General features: G+C 46.8%; 1 protein-coding gene across 1 annotated transcript in view; it reads right to left on the bottom strand.

The window, feature by feature from the left end:
* The window catches only part of LOC115096073 (copine-7-like), a gene marked incomplete at its 3' end in the record, with an annotated part of 51,114 nt that extends 38,180 nt beyond the window's left edge, over window positions 1-12,934 (bottom strand). Inside the window, exon 1 of the mRNA XM_029610618.1 lies at window positions 12,117-12,934. Within this exon, the coding sequence (XP_029466478.1) occupies window positions 12,117-12,296 (180 nt within the window). The remainder of the gene's footprint in view (window positions 1-12,116) is intronic.
* Between the last annotated feature and the right edge of the window lie 926 nt (window positions 12,935-13,860).

Raw genomic sequence — 13,860 nt, forward strand, 5'->3', positions numbered from 1 at the left:
CCTCATCTTGTGTTCATATATCATACACAAACAGAATGCTGGGGATTATTAGGGAAGGAATGGAGAATAAAACAGAGAATATCATAATGCCTCTGTATCACTCCATGGTGCAACCTCATCTTGAGTATTGTGTGCAGTTCTAGTCACCACATCTCAAAAACGATATAGCAGAATTAGAAAAGGTACAGAGAAGGGTGACCAAGATGATAAAGAGGATGGAACAATTGCCCTATGAAGAAAGGCTAAAGAGGTTAGGACTCTTCAGTTTGGTGAAGATATGGCTGAGGGGAGATATCATAGAGGTCTATAAAATAATGAAAGAAATGAAACGAGTAAACATTAATCAGTTGTTTACTCTTTCGAAAAGTACAAAGATATACAATGAAATTAGTTATTTAAAACTAAGAGAAAATGTTTTTTTTACTCAACGTATAATTGAATTCTGGAATTCATTACCAGAGGATGTGGTGAAAGCTGCTTTTAAAAAAGGTTTGGACAAGTTCCTGGAGGAAAAGTCCTTTAATTATTAAGGGGAAATTGCAGATATCCACTTCTTATCCCTGGGATAAGCAGCTTGGAGTCTATCTACCCCTTGGGATCCTGCCAGGTTCTTGTGACCTGGCTTGGCCACTGTTGGAAACAGGATGCTGGGCTCTATAGACCTTTGGTCTGACCCAGTATGGCAAGCCTTATGTTCTTTTGACACTGCAGCTCCTTGAGTCCAATCCCAGGCAGGAACAGAAAAACAAAGTGCACACACAAGCTCCTGGGGCTGAAAATAGAGAAATGCTGTAACTTTATTTAATAGAAAACACTACAAAGGTCATTCCCAAGTGTACATGAGACTCAGGCACCACAGACCAAATCCTGGGGCCAGCCCAAGTTGTCTGACCCACAGATAACACTGAATGTAATCCACCTTAAAGTGTTGAAAAGCAGAATATAAATTTAAAAAACAAAACAAAACTGAGTGATTACAGGCCCGGCCAAGGAATCCCACAGCAGTCACTGCAGCTTTCCCAGAAGCTGAGTGCCAGACAAAAAAAGAGAGCTCTTCTGAAGCAGGGGTTTTACTTCTCCTGTGTCCCCTGTAAGGCTGGGAAGCAGGGCATTAACCTGAGGAGATCATCCCAAGCTCATGGATCTTATCCAAACAAAGGCCAAGAAGTGATCGGATGCTGGAATGCATCTCCCAGCTGCTTAACTGCTGGCATCGCACACGGCAGCCCTCTGAGCTACCAAGACAAACCACAGTCCTGCAGCCTTCTCGGCTGTTTTAATGTACCTGAGCGTTATGGCAGGTGCCATTTTGTCCAATGGCTGTATCTATAATAATCCATCTTCTCCCATTCTGTGCCCTCTACCACAAGTAGACAGAGAGCTGAAGCCAGGTCTCCACAGTTTATTCCAACCGGGACCCACAACCAGCCCCACAGAGCGCTCGTTCAGGGCTCCAAATCCCTAATTATGGCCCATTATAATCCTTAGCAGCCCTTGATCTCAAGAAAACCAAGGGTAGGTGCCTGAAGAGTGAAAGCCATCAGCAAACAAATACGTTTGTGAGCAAAACTGTATTTCTCACGCGGCACTGCGTTTTATAACAAAACAATGTGCAGAAAACCCTGCGGGAAAACGTGTGCATGAACTAGCATTCCCCCATGCAAATCCCATGCTAATGAAAGCAGTGGCTGTTATTCCCCAGTGCAGAGAGGGGCACAGGCTCACCTCATCACTTTTTAAATGTAACTCCTGCTCAAAGGTGGAGGAAAGATTGTGGGGCTGAGCCTGGAGGAAATAGCACTGGGGCTCTGTGCACGCCATTTATACGGATAAAACATGATTGTGACTCCCTTCTCTTGGGAATCTCTGATATGCATATTAGAGCTTTACAATTACCACAGAACTCTGCAGCTAGTAACTTGAAGGGAACATTAAAATCTGACCCATATAACCCTGGTACTGAAAGAATTCCACAACATGAAACACTTCCTTTAATCCAAAAGAGTATACAGATATAAGGTAGTTCCCCTATCATTTTCGGGAAATTTAGAAACCTTAAATTCAAATGTCTTGAATAGTTCTCCATATGTTCTACTCTCCTAGTAATTAAATTTATGTCCTTTATAATCTTTAAATTTGTATCTTGGATTTTCCCCACTTCAGTTTCAACTTTATCCAGTCTCGGCTTCATATCTTTTATCTGTGTATCACAGACCACCAATTTTTGCTCCATTCCTTCTAAATTATCTTGGAAGTCCCCAATCGATTTTACCAAAGCTGCCATAATGTCCCAAATCGCCTCCAAAGTTATTTTGTCCGGCCGCCCAGGCATCAAAAAACGGGGTCTCAAATTTGACTCACCCGTTCCTCGCACTGGAGATAGACCCGCCAGCAAGACTTCCCCTCCAGAGGTATTCAGCACTCCTCCGGTTTCCTCCGTTACCGGAGTGGACGCCGGGGCCACCGCCATCAGCTCACCAGCTCGTGCTGTCCCTGAGCCCGCTGAGACTTGTTCCGAAGTGCTGGCTTCTGCTGCCCTCTGCCCTCCTCCTGAACGAGTCGCGTCCGCCACGTCATGGCCCTGCTCAGCCCCAATCTGCATTTATGTAACCTGCAATGAACATTGTGTTCTGCTAACATGGGACTTCTCGATGTACCATGCATTCATTAGTCAGGCCCATCTGGGGCTAGTGCGGGACAGGGCGAAGGTTGTGGAACGCTAGGGCCTACTTCACGTCACACCAAGATGACTGATTCTAAAGAATGCAAAATAGCTTTAAGCTGGCTATGTAAGGCAGCCTTTGAAGAGTACCACCTGAAACTGTATTTCTTAACCATAAGATAGAGGCCTATGTCACAATAAAGAAGACAGTTATTCTGAAGAAAAATATATGTGCCTGCCACTTGAAGGTTAATTTGATGCCCTGTGTTTTTAATGATTTTTGGTTTTATGTATGGTTTTGTTTTTTGTTTTATGTGGGTTACCTTGCATGCCACCACGATCTGTGGAGCGTGCAGCTTAGAAGTTCTTTTAAATAAATAAATATGCTCTTCAGCTTGGAGAAGAGATGGGTGAGGGGAGATAGAGATCTATAAAATAATGACTGGAGTGGAAAGGGTAAACGCAAATTGGTTGTTTACTCTTTCAGAATGTACAAAGACTAGGGGACACATAATTAAGTTACTAGGTGATACATTTAAAACTAGTAAGAGAAAATATTTGTTTACTCAACACATAATTAAATATCAGAATGCATTGCCAGAGGATGTGGTAAAAGCTGTTAGTGTAGCTGCGTTTAAAAAAGGTTTGGACAAGTTCCTGGAAGAAAAGTCTATTAACCATTATTGCTTATTCTTGGAATAAGCAGCTTGAAATCTACCCCTTGGGATCCTGCCAGGTACTTGTGCCCTGGATTGGCCACTGTTGGAAACAGGATTCTCGGCTTGATGGACCTTTGGTCTGACCCAGTATGGCAAGACATATTCTTATGTTCCTAATTCATATTTTTTTGTGCACAACTTTTACAGGCACCACTTTAATGCACAGAATTCATGATTTATGATCCTAAATCATAGAACATAAGAAATTTGCCATGCTGGATTAGACCAAGGGTCCATCAAGCCCAGCATCCTGTTTCCAACAGTGGCCAATCCAGGCCACAAGAACCTGGCAATTACCCAAACACCAAGAAGATCCCATGCTACTGATGCAATTAATTGCAGTGGCTATTCCCTAACAGAACTAATTCTCTGTGGGCATTAACCATGATTTATATCTGCCAAATATTGTTTGTATGCATAAGTCATCCATAAAGTATGCAGTATACAAAGAAGACACTAGTTGTGTGCACAAAACGTTTTCTGTGAGGAAAATGATTTTTGCACATAAATCATATTGCATATGGGCTCAGCATGTCTTCTGTGCACATGGTCAGATTTGACATGCTTTTTAAAATTCCTGATGCATTAGTATGCCATTAATTACTGCATCAGGAGTTAAATTATTTCTTAGCGTGTGGGTAAATAAACTGTGGACTGAATTCCAGTGCACAGTTTTGACACACACAGCTTATTACATCATCCCCACAAGTAGCAAAGAATTCCATAAAGAGAGGACAGCAGGAGATCACTAATTCCCCTCTCAGCTCACCAAACAGGACATACTGTTAGCAAATAGAATGCACTATTTGCTAACCCTGTGCACTGTTTCCCAAAAATGAAAACATTGATGAATTTTTTTTTTAATTTTCAGTTCATTTGAAAAGAAACAAAAACAAGCTCATTCATCATATTTTACACTTTTGATTCAAATAAATACATGTCCCTAATCACCATATATCTCCCTGTATAGATTCAGCCACTGACCTAGATCTGACGCCATATCACAGACTCTTCCTCTAAACCTCTATCAGGGAGATCCAGGCCCACAAAAATTAGTCTGTGTTTACCACACCAAAGTAGCGTGTGAGCTGTGGGCTGACCAGACAGCACCATGGTTTGCAATTTTGGTATATTGATCCCTGGGGTATGTGCTCCTGGGTTCTCAACAGGAAGAATAGGAAAAACCTGCCAGGACCAGTCCAGTATAGACAGGGTCATCTGATGACCAGCTTATCTGGCACTAACAGGAGTATCAAATACTGTCATCACTGCCAACACCCCTCCTCTGCAGACTGCAGCTCTGACTTCACTCCTTCCGCCACAGAAAGAATGTCAGAAGGATCTCGTTGGCAGAACTGAGAAGCAGAGATATGAGTGCTCATTACTCTGTGATGCTACCATAATAACAGAAGGCGTTGAACAAAGAGCTGACTAAATCCAGATTGACTTCATACTGCAAAATGTCAAAAGAGAGCTGGGATCTGAATCAACATGCACCCGAGATTCTGCTGCAGACCACAGTTACAGAGATACAGCATGCAACCAACACCCTACTGCGGTCGCCAGAAATAGGGTTGCAGAACATACCTGAGACCCTGCTGTAGACGCCAAGGACAGGGATTCAGGATACACCCAAGACCCTGCTGCAGACCCCAGTACAGAGATACAGCATATACCCAAGACCCTGTGCAGACCCCAGGTACAGAAATTCAGGATACACCAGAGACGCTGCTGTAGACCCCATGGACAGGGATATAGGATACACCCGAGACCCTGCTGCAGACCCCAGGGACAGCGATACAGCACTCACCTGAGACCCTGCTGCAGACCCCAGGTACAATGATACAACACACACCCGAGACCCTGCTGCAGAGCCCAGGAACAGGGATTCAGAACATACCTGAGACCCTGCTGCAGACCCCAGAAACAGGGATTCACAACATACCTGAGACCCGGCTGCAGACCCCAAGTACAGGAGACATCTCAGACCCTGCTGCAGAAACCAGAGAGGAACATAGCACTCACAAGAGACCCTGCTGCAGGCCCCAGAGACAGGGATACAGCACTCACCTAAGACCCTGCTGCAGACCCCAGGGACATTTACATTTACATTTATTAAAATTTCTTAATCAATCAACACAATAAAGGCCTTAGCGATGAACAAAAAAACATACATAATCAATTTAGCAAAAACAGAAATACAAATAAAATACATACCACCATGCTTAGTTTGGCAAAGAAAATATATTACCAAAAAAATTAAAATATAAAATTCTTGCAAACTAAAATTCTGACAAATAAAACTCAATCTTTAAAAATGAAAAGTAAAAAGAATATAAAATCAACAAAATAATATAATTAAAAGTAATATAATTTAAACAAATATGTTTTGATTAGCTTTCTAAACTCTTTCAAGGAGGTGGACTGTCTCATTTCTAAAGGGAGAAAGTTCCAAAATATAGGTCTAGCGACTGAGAACGCGCACTCTCAAGTGATATGAAGCTTCGCTACCTTTGGGGAGGGAATATCAAGGAGATCTCGATGCATAGATCTTAACATTCTCGTTGGCTGGTAAAACTTGAGCATCGAGTTGGCCCTATGTGAGGTATCATCATTTAGGAGTTTGAATATTAACATGGCGATTTTATACTTGGCTCTTTCCAAAATAGAAAGTCAATGTAATTCAATTAAGACTGGAGTGATATGTTCTGATCTTTTAAGTCCAGAAAGCAAATGGGCATCAGATTTGAGTAACAACTGTAAAGGATGTAAAATGTATGGCAAACCAAGATAGAGACTGTTACAGTAATCAGGGATGGGGAAGATGGAAGCCTGAAGGACTGTGCGAAAATCAGTCATAAAGTAATTTTTTTAAACCAGGAAAAACATGGACTCTATAAAAGCGCTGTGTTAAAACCTGTCTGATCTGTGGGCAGAAAGATAAGGTATCATCCAAAATGATTCCAAGACTTTTAATATTGCTACTGATTGAAAAAGAGAGATTATCATTTAATGAGATAGAACTCCCATCAAAAGATGCGTAGGGACTGTGAACTGCAAGAAACTTGGTCTTGGTCATGTTTAAAGATACAGCACTCACCCGAGACCCTGCTGCAGACCCCAGGGACAGGGATACAGCACTCACCCGAGACCCTGCTGCAGAGCCCAGGAACAGGGATACAGCACACAACAGAGACCCTGCTGCAGACCCCAGGGACAGGGATACAGCACTCACCCGAGACCCTGCTGCAGACCCCAGGGACAGGGATACAGCACACACCCGAGACCCTGCTGCAGACCCCAGGGACAGGGATACAGCACACACCCGAGACCCTGCTGCAGACCCCAGGGACAGGGATACAGCACACACCCGAGACCCTGCTGCAGACCCCAGGGACAGGGATACAGCACTCACCCGAGACCCTGCTGCAGACCCCAGGGACAGGGATACAGCACACACCCGAGACCCTGCTGCAGACCCCAGGGACAGGGATACAGCACTCACCCGAGACCCTGCTGCAGACCCCAGGGACAGGGATACAGCACACACCCGAGACCCTGCTGCAGACCCCAGGGACAGGGATACAGCACACACCCGAGACCCTGCTGCAGACCCCAGGGACAGGGATACAGCACTCACCCGAGACCCTGCTGCAGACCCCAGGGACAGGGATACAGCACACACCCGAGACCCTGCTGCAGACCCCAGGGACAGGGATACAGCACACACCCGAGACCCTGCTGCAGACCCCAGGGACAGGGATACAGCACTCACCCGAGACCCTGCTGCAGACCTCAGGGACAGGGATACAGCACTCACCCGAGACTTTGCTGCAGACCCCAGGGACAGGGATACAGCACTCACCCGAGACCCTGCTGCAGACCCCAGGGACAGGGATACAGCACACACCCGAGACCCTGCTGCAGACCCCAAGTACAATGATACAGGATACACCCGAGACCCTGCTGCAGACCCCAAGTACAATGATACAGGATACACCCGAGACCCTGCTGCAGACCCCAAGTACAATGATACAGGACACACCCGAGACCCTGCTGCAGACCCCAGGGACAGGGATACAGCACACACCCGAGACCCTGCTGCAGACCCCAGGGACAGGGATACAGCACACACCCGAGACCCTGCTGCAGACCCCAGGGACAGGGATACAGCACTCACCCGAGACCCTGCTGCAGACCCCAGGGACAGGGATACAGCACTCACCCGAGACCCTGCTGCAGACCCCAGGGACAGGGATACAGCACACACCCGAGACCCTGCTGCAGACCCCAGGGACAATGATACAGGATACACCCGAGACCCTGCTGCAGACCCCAAGTACAATGATACAGGATACACCCGAGACCCTGCTGCAGACCCCTGCTGCAGACCCCAGGGACAGGGATACAGCACACACCCGAGACCCTGCTGCAGACCCCAGGGACAGGGATACAGCACTCACCCGAGACCCTGCTGCAGACCTCAGGGACAGGGATACAGCACTCACCCGAGACTTTGCTGCAGACCCCAGGGACAGGGATACAGCACTCACCCGAGACCCTGCTGCAGACCCCAGGGACAGGGATACAGCACACTCCCGAGACCCTGCTGCAGACCCCAAGTACAATGATAAGGATACACCCAAGACCCTGCTGAGGCCCCAAGTACAATGATACAGGATACACCCGAGACCCTGCTGCAGACCCCAAGTACAATGATACAGGATACACCCGAGACCCTGCTGCAGACCCCAAGTACAATGATACAGGATACACCCGAGACCCTGCTGCAGACCCCAAGTACAATGATACAGGATACACCTGAGACCCTGCTGCAGACCCCTGGGACAGGGATACAGGATACACCTGAGACCCTGCTGCAGACCCCTGGGACAGGGATACAGTACACACCCAAAACCCTGCTGCAGACTCCAGGTACAATGATATGGGATACACCCGAGACCCTGCTGCAGACTCCAGGTGCAATGATATGGGATACACCCGAGACCCTGCTGCAGACCCCAGGTACCAGGATACCACATACACCTGAGACCCTGCTGCAGACCCCTGGGACAGGGATACAGCACACACCTAAAACCCTTCTGTAGACCCCAGGACAGGGATAAACCCTGCTGCAAACATATAAGCACTGTTCATCCCTCTTTTCCAGTTCATCCCCCAGTCACAAGATGGCACTTCATCAGCCTCTGCAATAGAAGGCACTGTAGAGTTTTTAATGCTATGACACTGCGAGGTCATGAGAACATAAGAAATTGCCATACTGGGTCAGACCAAAGGTCTATCAAGCCCAGTATCCTGTTTCCAACAGTGGCCAATTCAGATCACAAGTGCCTGGCAGGATTCCAAGGGGTAGATAGATTTTTAGCTGCTTATGCCAAGAATAAGCAGTGGATTTATGCAACTGTACCTTAATAATGGTTAATGGACTTTTCCCCCAGGAACTTGACCAAACCTGTTTTCAACACAGCTACACTAATAGCTTTCACCACATCCTCTGGCAATGAATTCCAGAGCATAAATTATGCGTTGAATAAAAAAATATTTTCTCTTATTAGTTTCAAATGTATTACCCAGTATCTTCATTTTTTGTCCCCTGGTCTTTGTACTTTTCAAAAGAGTAAACAACTGATTAACATTTACTCGTTCCACTCCACTCATTATTTTATAGACCTCTTATCATATCTACCCTCAGCCATCTCTTATCCAAGCTGAAGTGTCCTAACCTCTTTAGCCTTTCTTCATAGGGGAATTGTTCCATCCCCTTTATCATCTTGGTTTCCCTTCTCTGTACCTTTTGTTCACCATATCAGGCAGTGATTTACACGTATCTGACTGAGGGAATGCCCCCCAACTCCATGGTCAGCTGACACAGTGGCCTTCCATAATGGCAGGAGATCTATGTGCTGTGCCTCAGGGCGGGAATCCTGGGCAGGTGCTGTCTCCCCCTCCCCCCACCCTAGGGAGGTACATAGCCAGCTCCCCCCAGCGGGGTCCTCCCATGTCCCAGCCCTTCTTCATGTGTACAGACAGGACAAGCAAAAGCAGGAAAGGCGCGGATGAATTAAAGCTGTGTGTGGAGGTCTGAGAGCCCAGGACTGCTTCGCTGCCTGCAGAACATGCAGGTGTGGCTCTCTCTCCATGCACAATTCATTCTCGGTTTGTTCCCTGTGGCCTCTTTATTTGCCATGCGTCATCAAAGCCATAAAGTCTGTCAGCACTGGAATAACGGACTAGTTCATAGGGACCGTTATGTTCACTTTTTATTTTATTTTTCCTGGGGCTTTCAGTGTTAGAACTTAAAAAAACGAGTGGAAAATCAGGAGAAAAATCAGAGGAAAACTCATTTTACACTGATTCTGTTTTGTTATAACATTGAAATTCCCAAGAAAAATGAGATAAAAACTGAACAGGAAGGTCCCTATGGAGTAGTTATCTTTATCCCTGACAGTCGATCAGAAAGAGCCCTGAGAATGAATATAACAAGCCAGAGATGCTTCCAAGACGGCAGAGCCGCGCAACCTGAAGGCAGCGCCTGACTGCTCCCAGAAAGCAGAGCCGGATCCCCTGCCCTCTTACGGAAACCCCAGTCTGTGGGGAAAGATGGAAGAGCCGGCGGCATCCAGGGGACGTGGTCCAGGAGCCTGTCCCCCTGCTGTAATTAGTAATTCCACGACGGAGCATCCTTTTGCAAAGCAGCTGGAAATCAGCAGAGCAGTCTGATAGATGCATTGCAAGTGATGCGGTAATTACCAGGCAGCAACAACACATGGAAATCATCAACAGACAAAACAGTCTGTATCCAGCAGAAGCAGAGGGAGGGGGAAACCCCCGTGAGGGCCCGATGGCACCCAGTCCCCATCCACGCCTAACCCCCCCCTGTCCCTCTCCCATCGCTCAGCAGCACAAGACCAATGGTCCCCTGAGCCCAGCATCCTGGGACTCTCAGACGTGTGAATCGGCTCCCAAGTAGGAAAACTCATTCTATGCTGCTCCTCCTAGAAAGAGAGACATCCAAAGCTATTTTGGCTAAATAATGGTCAATGGACCTGTCCTAGACACTTATCCAACCTTTTTTTTTTTTTTTCAAATAACTAGCCTTAATCCTATTGTCTGGCAGCAAAGTCCGCAGTTTAAATTATGGGCTGACTGGGGGAAAAAAATATTTCTAAAATGTGTTTTAAACTGCTACTGGTTAGTTCCATGGAGTAGAGGCTTAGGGGACATTCCATTTGGATTCTCAATCTAAATCTAAAATTCAAATGGGATTTCCCCTAGTCCCAGTGCTACTAAAGTGTAGCCATTCCACCCCGCTGCTGGTAATTTTGTAAACGCCTGTCCCCTCTCAACCATCTCTTCTGCAAGATCAAGCCTTATAACTAAGGAGACTTCCCTCAGAGAGGAGCTGTTCCATCAGGACCACCACAACGGCTCCTCTTTCCTCTCCTCCCCTGACCGCTGCCAGATTTGTCCTGCACCAGCCTTCCCGGTCTCAGCTGTTGTGCACCAAACATTTGGAAAGTCCCACTAACCCTGCGCCTGGAGCCAGGCTGCCTTAAGTTCAGGAAACAAAGCTAAGGCATGGTCTTTCAGCCCAGATCCACATCTTCAACCCAGCTTGAGGGACTGTGAAATACACAACTAAGTCCTAAAACGATTGGCAAATGGGATTTCCTAATTGTAAACTCTGATTTGACTGTGAGCCTCTGCTCATTTAAATGTATTCCAATCCGCCTTGAGACCAACTTTGAAAAAGGAGGAATATCAAATGTCCATAAATAAATGAACGAATGATCCCATTTTTGACGCCCTACTCTGCAGCTTTTCTAATTCTGCTCCATCTGTTTTGAGATGGGGCATTCAGAAAGGCACACAATACTCAAGATTGATGCAGCGGGCATTGTAATATTCCCTCTTTTGTTCTCAGTGCCTTACTGAACAATTAGCATTCTATTTGTTTCACACTGAGCGGAGGATTTCAAAATATTTTCCACAAGGACTCCTGAATGGTTCCTCCTACTATATTATGCCTCTACAATGCGATTTCTTTCCTCTGTATATCACTTTCCACTTATCCACACTAAATTTCATCTGCCGTTTATATGTCCAATTGCCCAGTCTCGCACAGTCCTTCTGTAATTCCTCATATTTAGCTTGTGTTGGGACCACTCGGAATAATTTTGTGCCATCTGCAAAGCTGATCACCTCAATCCCCTCTCCCTTTTCCAGCTCGTTAATGAATAAGTTAAACAGCACTGGTCCTAGCACAGATCCCTGGGGCATTCTCTTATTCACCTCTCTCCATTTGGAAAACTGGTGGTTATACCTTACTTTCGGCTACCTATCTTTTAACCAGTTACCAATCCACAATAGGACATTGCCTCCTATCCCATGGCTTTTTAATTTTCTGAGGAACCTCCCATGGGGGATGTTGTCAAATGCATTTTGAAAATCAGGGTATACTATGTGGACCGGTTCTACTTCAGCCACATGTTTATTTACACCTTAAAAAAATTCTAATAGATTGGAAGAGTCAACATGGATTTGCAAAATCCATGTTGACTCTTCCCCATTAATGCACGTCTTCCTCCATTCAGCATGCCTGGGACTGTGCTATAGGTCACTCCACCATCACACCTATCACCATCCACTGTCTGGACCTCTATCAAAAGCCTCTGCCTCTCCCACCCCTAACCCCTTTTCCCACTCATACCTACCTCCATCCACTGTCCCTGGGACTGCATCAGAAGCACCACACTGGGATCAGATTTGTTTAGGGTGTCTCTGTCCAGCAGCTGCTTGCAGGAGACCCTCAGCTCCACCTTGGATATGCAGGTGGCAGTGACCACCCCAAGGGGGGATGAAGAGGTGGGATCACAGATGTCGCTCATCATCATGGTCCCAGCTAGCCACAGGGATGTGAGATGTTCTCTCCTCAAGGACTGGCAACTTCCTGGCAAGGGCACACACACTGCTACCAGCACTTAAAATGAGTGTGCAGGCAGTGAGCCCATTGGAAAGATTCACCCCAGGAACTGTCCATGCAGACTGCAGCCTGGGACTCTAATTCTGCTCTGCTGGGATCTCGAGGCACTGGGCCAGTGTTGGCTCTGGAGCCAAGGACCAGGACCAGCAGTGTTCCATGGGAAGTCACCCCTTCTCGCAGCAGTCCAACTGGTAATTTATTCTCTTTCGAGCTGACTGGTACTGGTTAGCGAGCCATCTCTCTCTCTCTCTCTCTCTGCATCTGTTCTTAATTCTGTGGGGGAGTCTGCATTTCATGTAGAGATGACCACAGGAGTGAGGTTAAGCCGCGGCTGACTGAGGAGGACTTTCCTGCTGGCAGAAGAATCGAAGGGTCGGAATACCAAAGGAACTGATGACTTCCAGGACTGGACCAAGGGTCTGAAGTGGCAGAGAGGAGAAGGGGGTCCCACTGGACAGGAACTCAGACTTGAGAGGGGTCTGGGGGTGGCAGCAGCCTGTTGGAGAGGAGTCTCTCTCAGGGTTGTAGTTGCAGGGAGAAGGTCCTCAGTCTGTGCCCTGTAAGTTGAAAGCACATAGGTTAGTTGAGATGAGTTTTACTGCAGCTTGTAAAGAAAGAAATCATTCATATAATTAAGAATCAGAACAGAATTAAATTATCCTGATGAGCCTGAGTTGAGAGCGGAGACAAGAAAAGAAGCCCTGGGTTTTCCCACCTGTCTTCCTTCTCAGGTTGTGAGCTCTCTGGGGATACCTAAAGGTACCTGAAGGTAAACCACTTTAAAGTAAGTGACTGACCAGTCACAAAAGGTGGACTTGCATTCTGGCCGATACTGTAAGATGCGCTTGGCCGTGCGCACTGTTTAACACGGGCCTGGACACGCGGTTTTGATGTGCGTCCACTACCCCTTATACTGTAAGGGGTTTAGCGCGTCGGAAATTAATAGCGCTCATCACATGCAAATGCATGTGATGAGCGCTATTAGTTATTCACCCAGGATACTGAAAGTAAAAAGTGCGGCCAATCTGCAGGCGTAATTTCTGAGCAGCCTGAGAAAGTGTACAGCAAAGCTGAAAAAACTGTTACAAAAAAATGTTTAGAAAAATGAGGTTAGGGAAAGGGCTGCTCAGTTTTACCGGCGTCCGTTTTCCTAACCCATGGCTGTCAGCGGGTTTGGAAAACCGACGCTCCTAAAACTGAGCATCAGTTTCCTGAAGCCGCTGACAGCCTCCTCTCCTGGGTTGCCGCACTATTGTCCTTGGCGCCACCTTTTTTAGCGCGACCCCTCATTTAAATACAGGATCGCGCGCCCAGGAGAGGTGGCTGGGCGCGCGTTGGGAGCGCGGGCGCTCAGCACGGAGCACCCCCCCCCCCCCTCTCCCATGCTTCTTATTGAATCGTCCTGATTGTTTTCTGCCTTTTCCTTCAATTCATCACTCACACACACACACACACAGCATCTTCTGAAGTGCCCC

The sequence above is a fragment of the Rhinatrema bivittatum genome, chromosome 7 (genome assembly GCF_901001135.1).
Source record: "Rhinatrema bivittatum chromosome 7, aRhiBiv1.1, whole genome shotgun sequence".
Classification (NCBI taxonomy): domain Eukaryota; kingdom Metazoa; phylum Chordata; class Amphibia; order Gymnophiona; family Rhinatrematidae; genus Rhinatrema; species Rhinatrema bivittatum.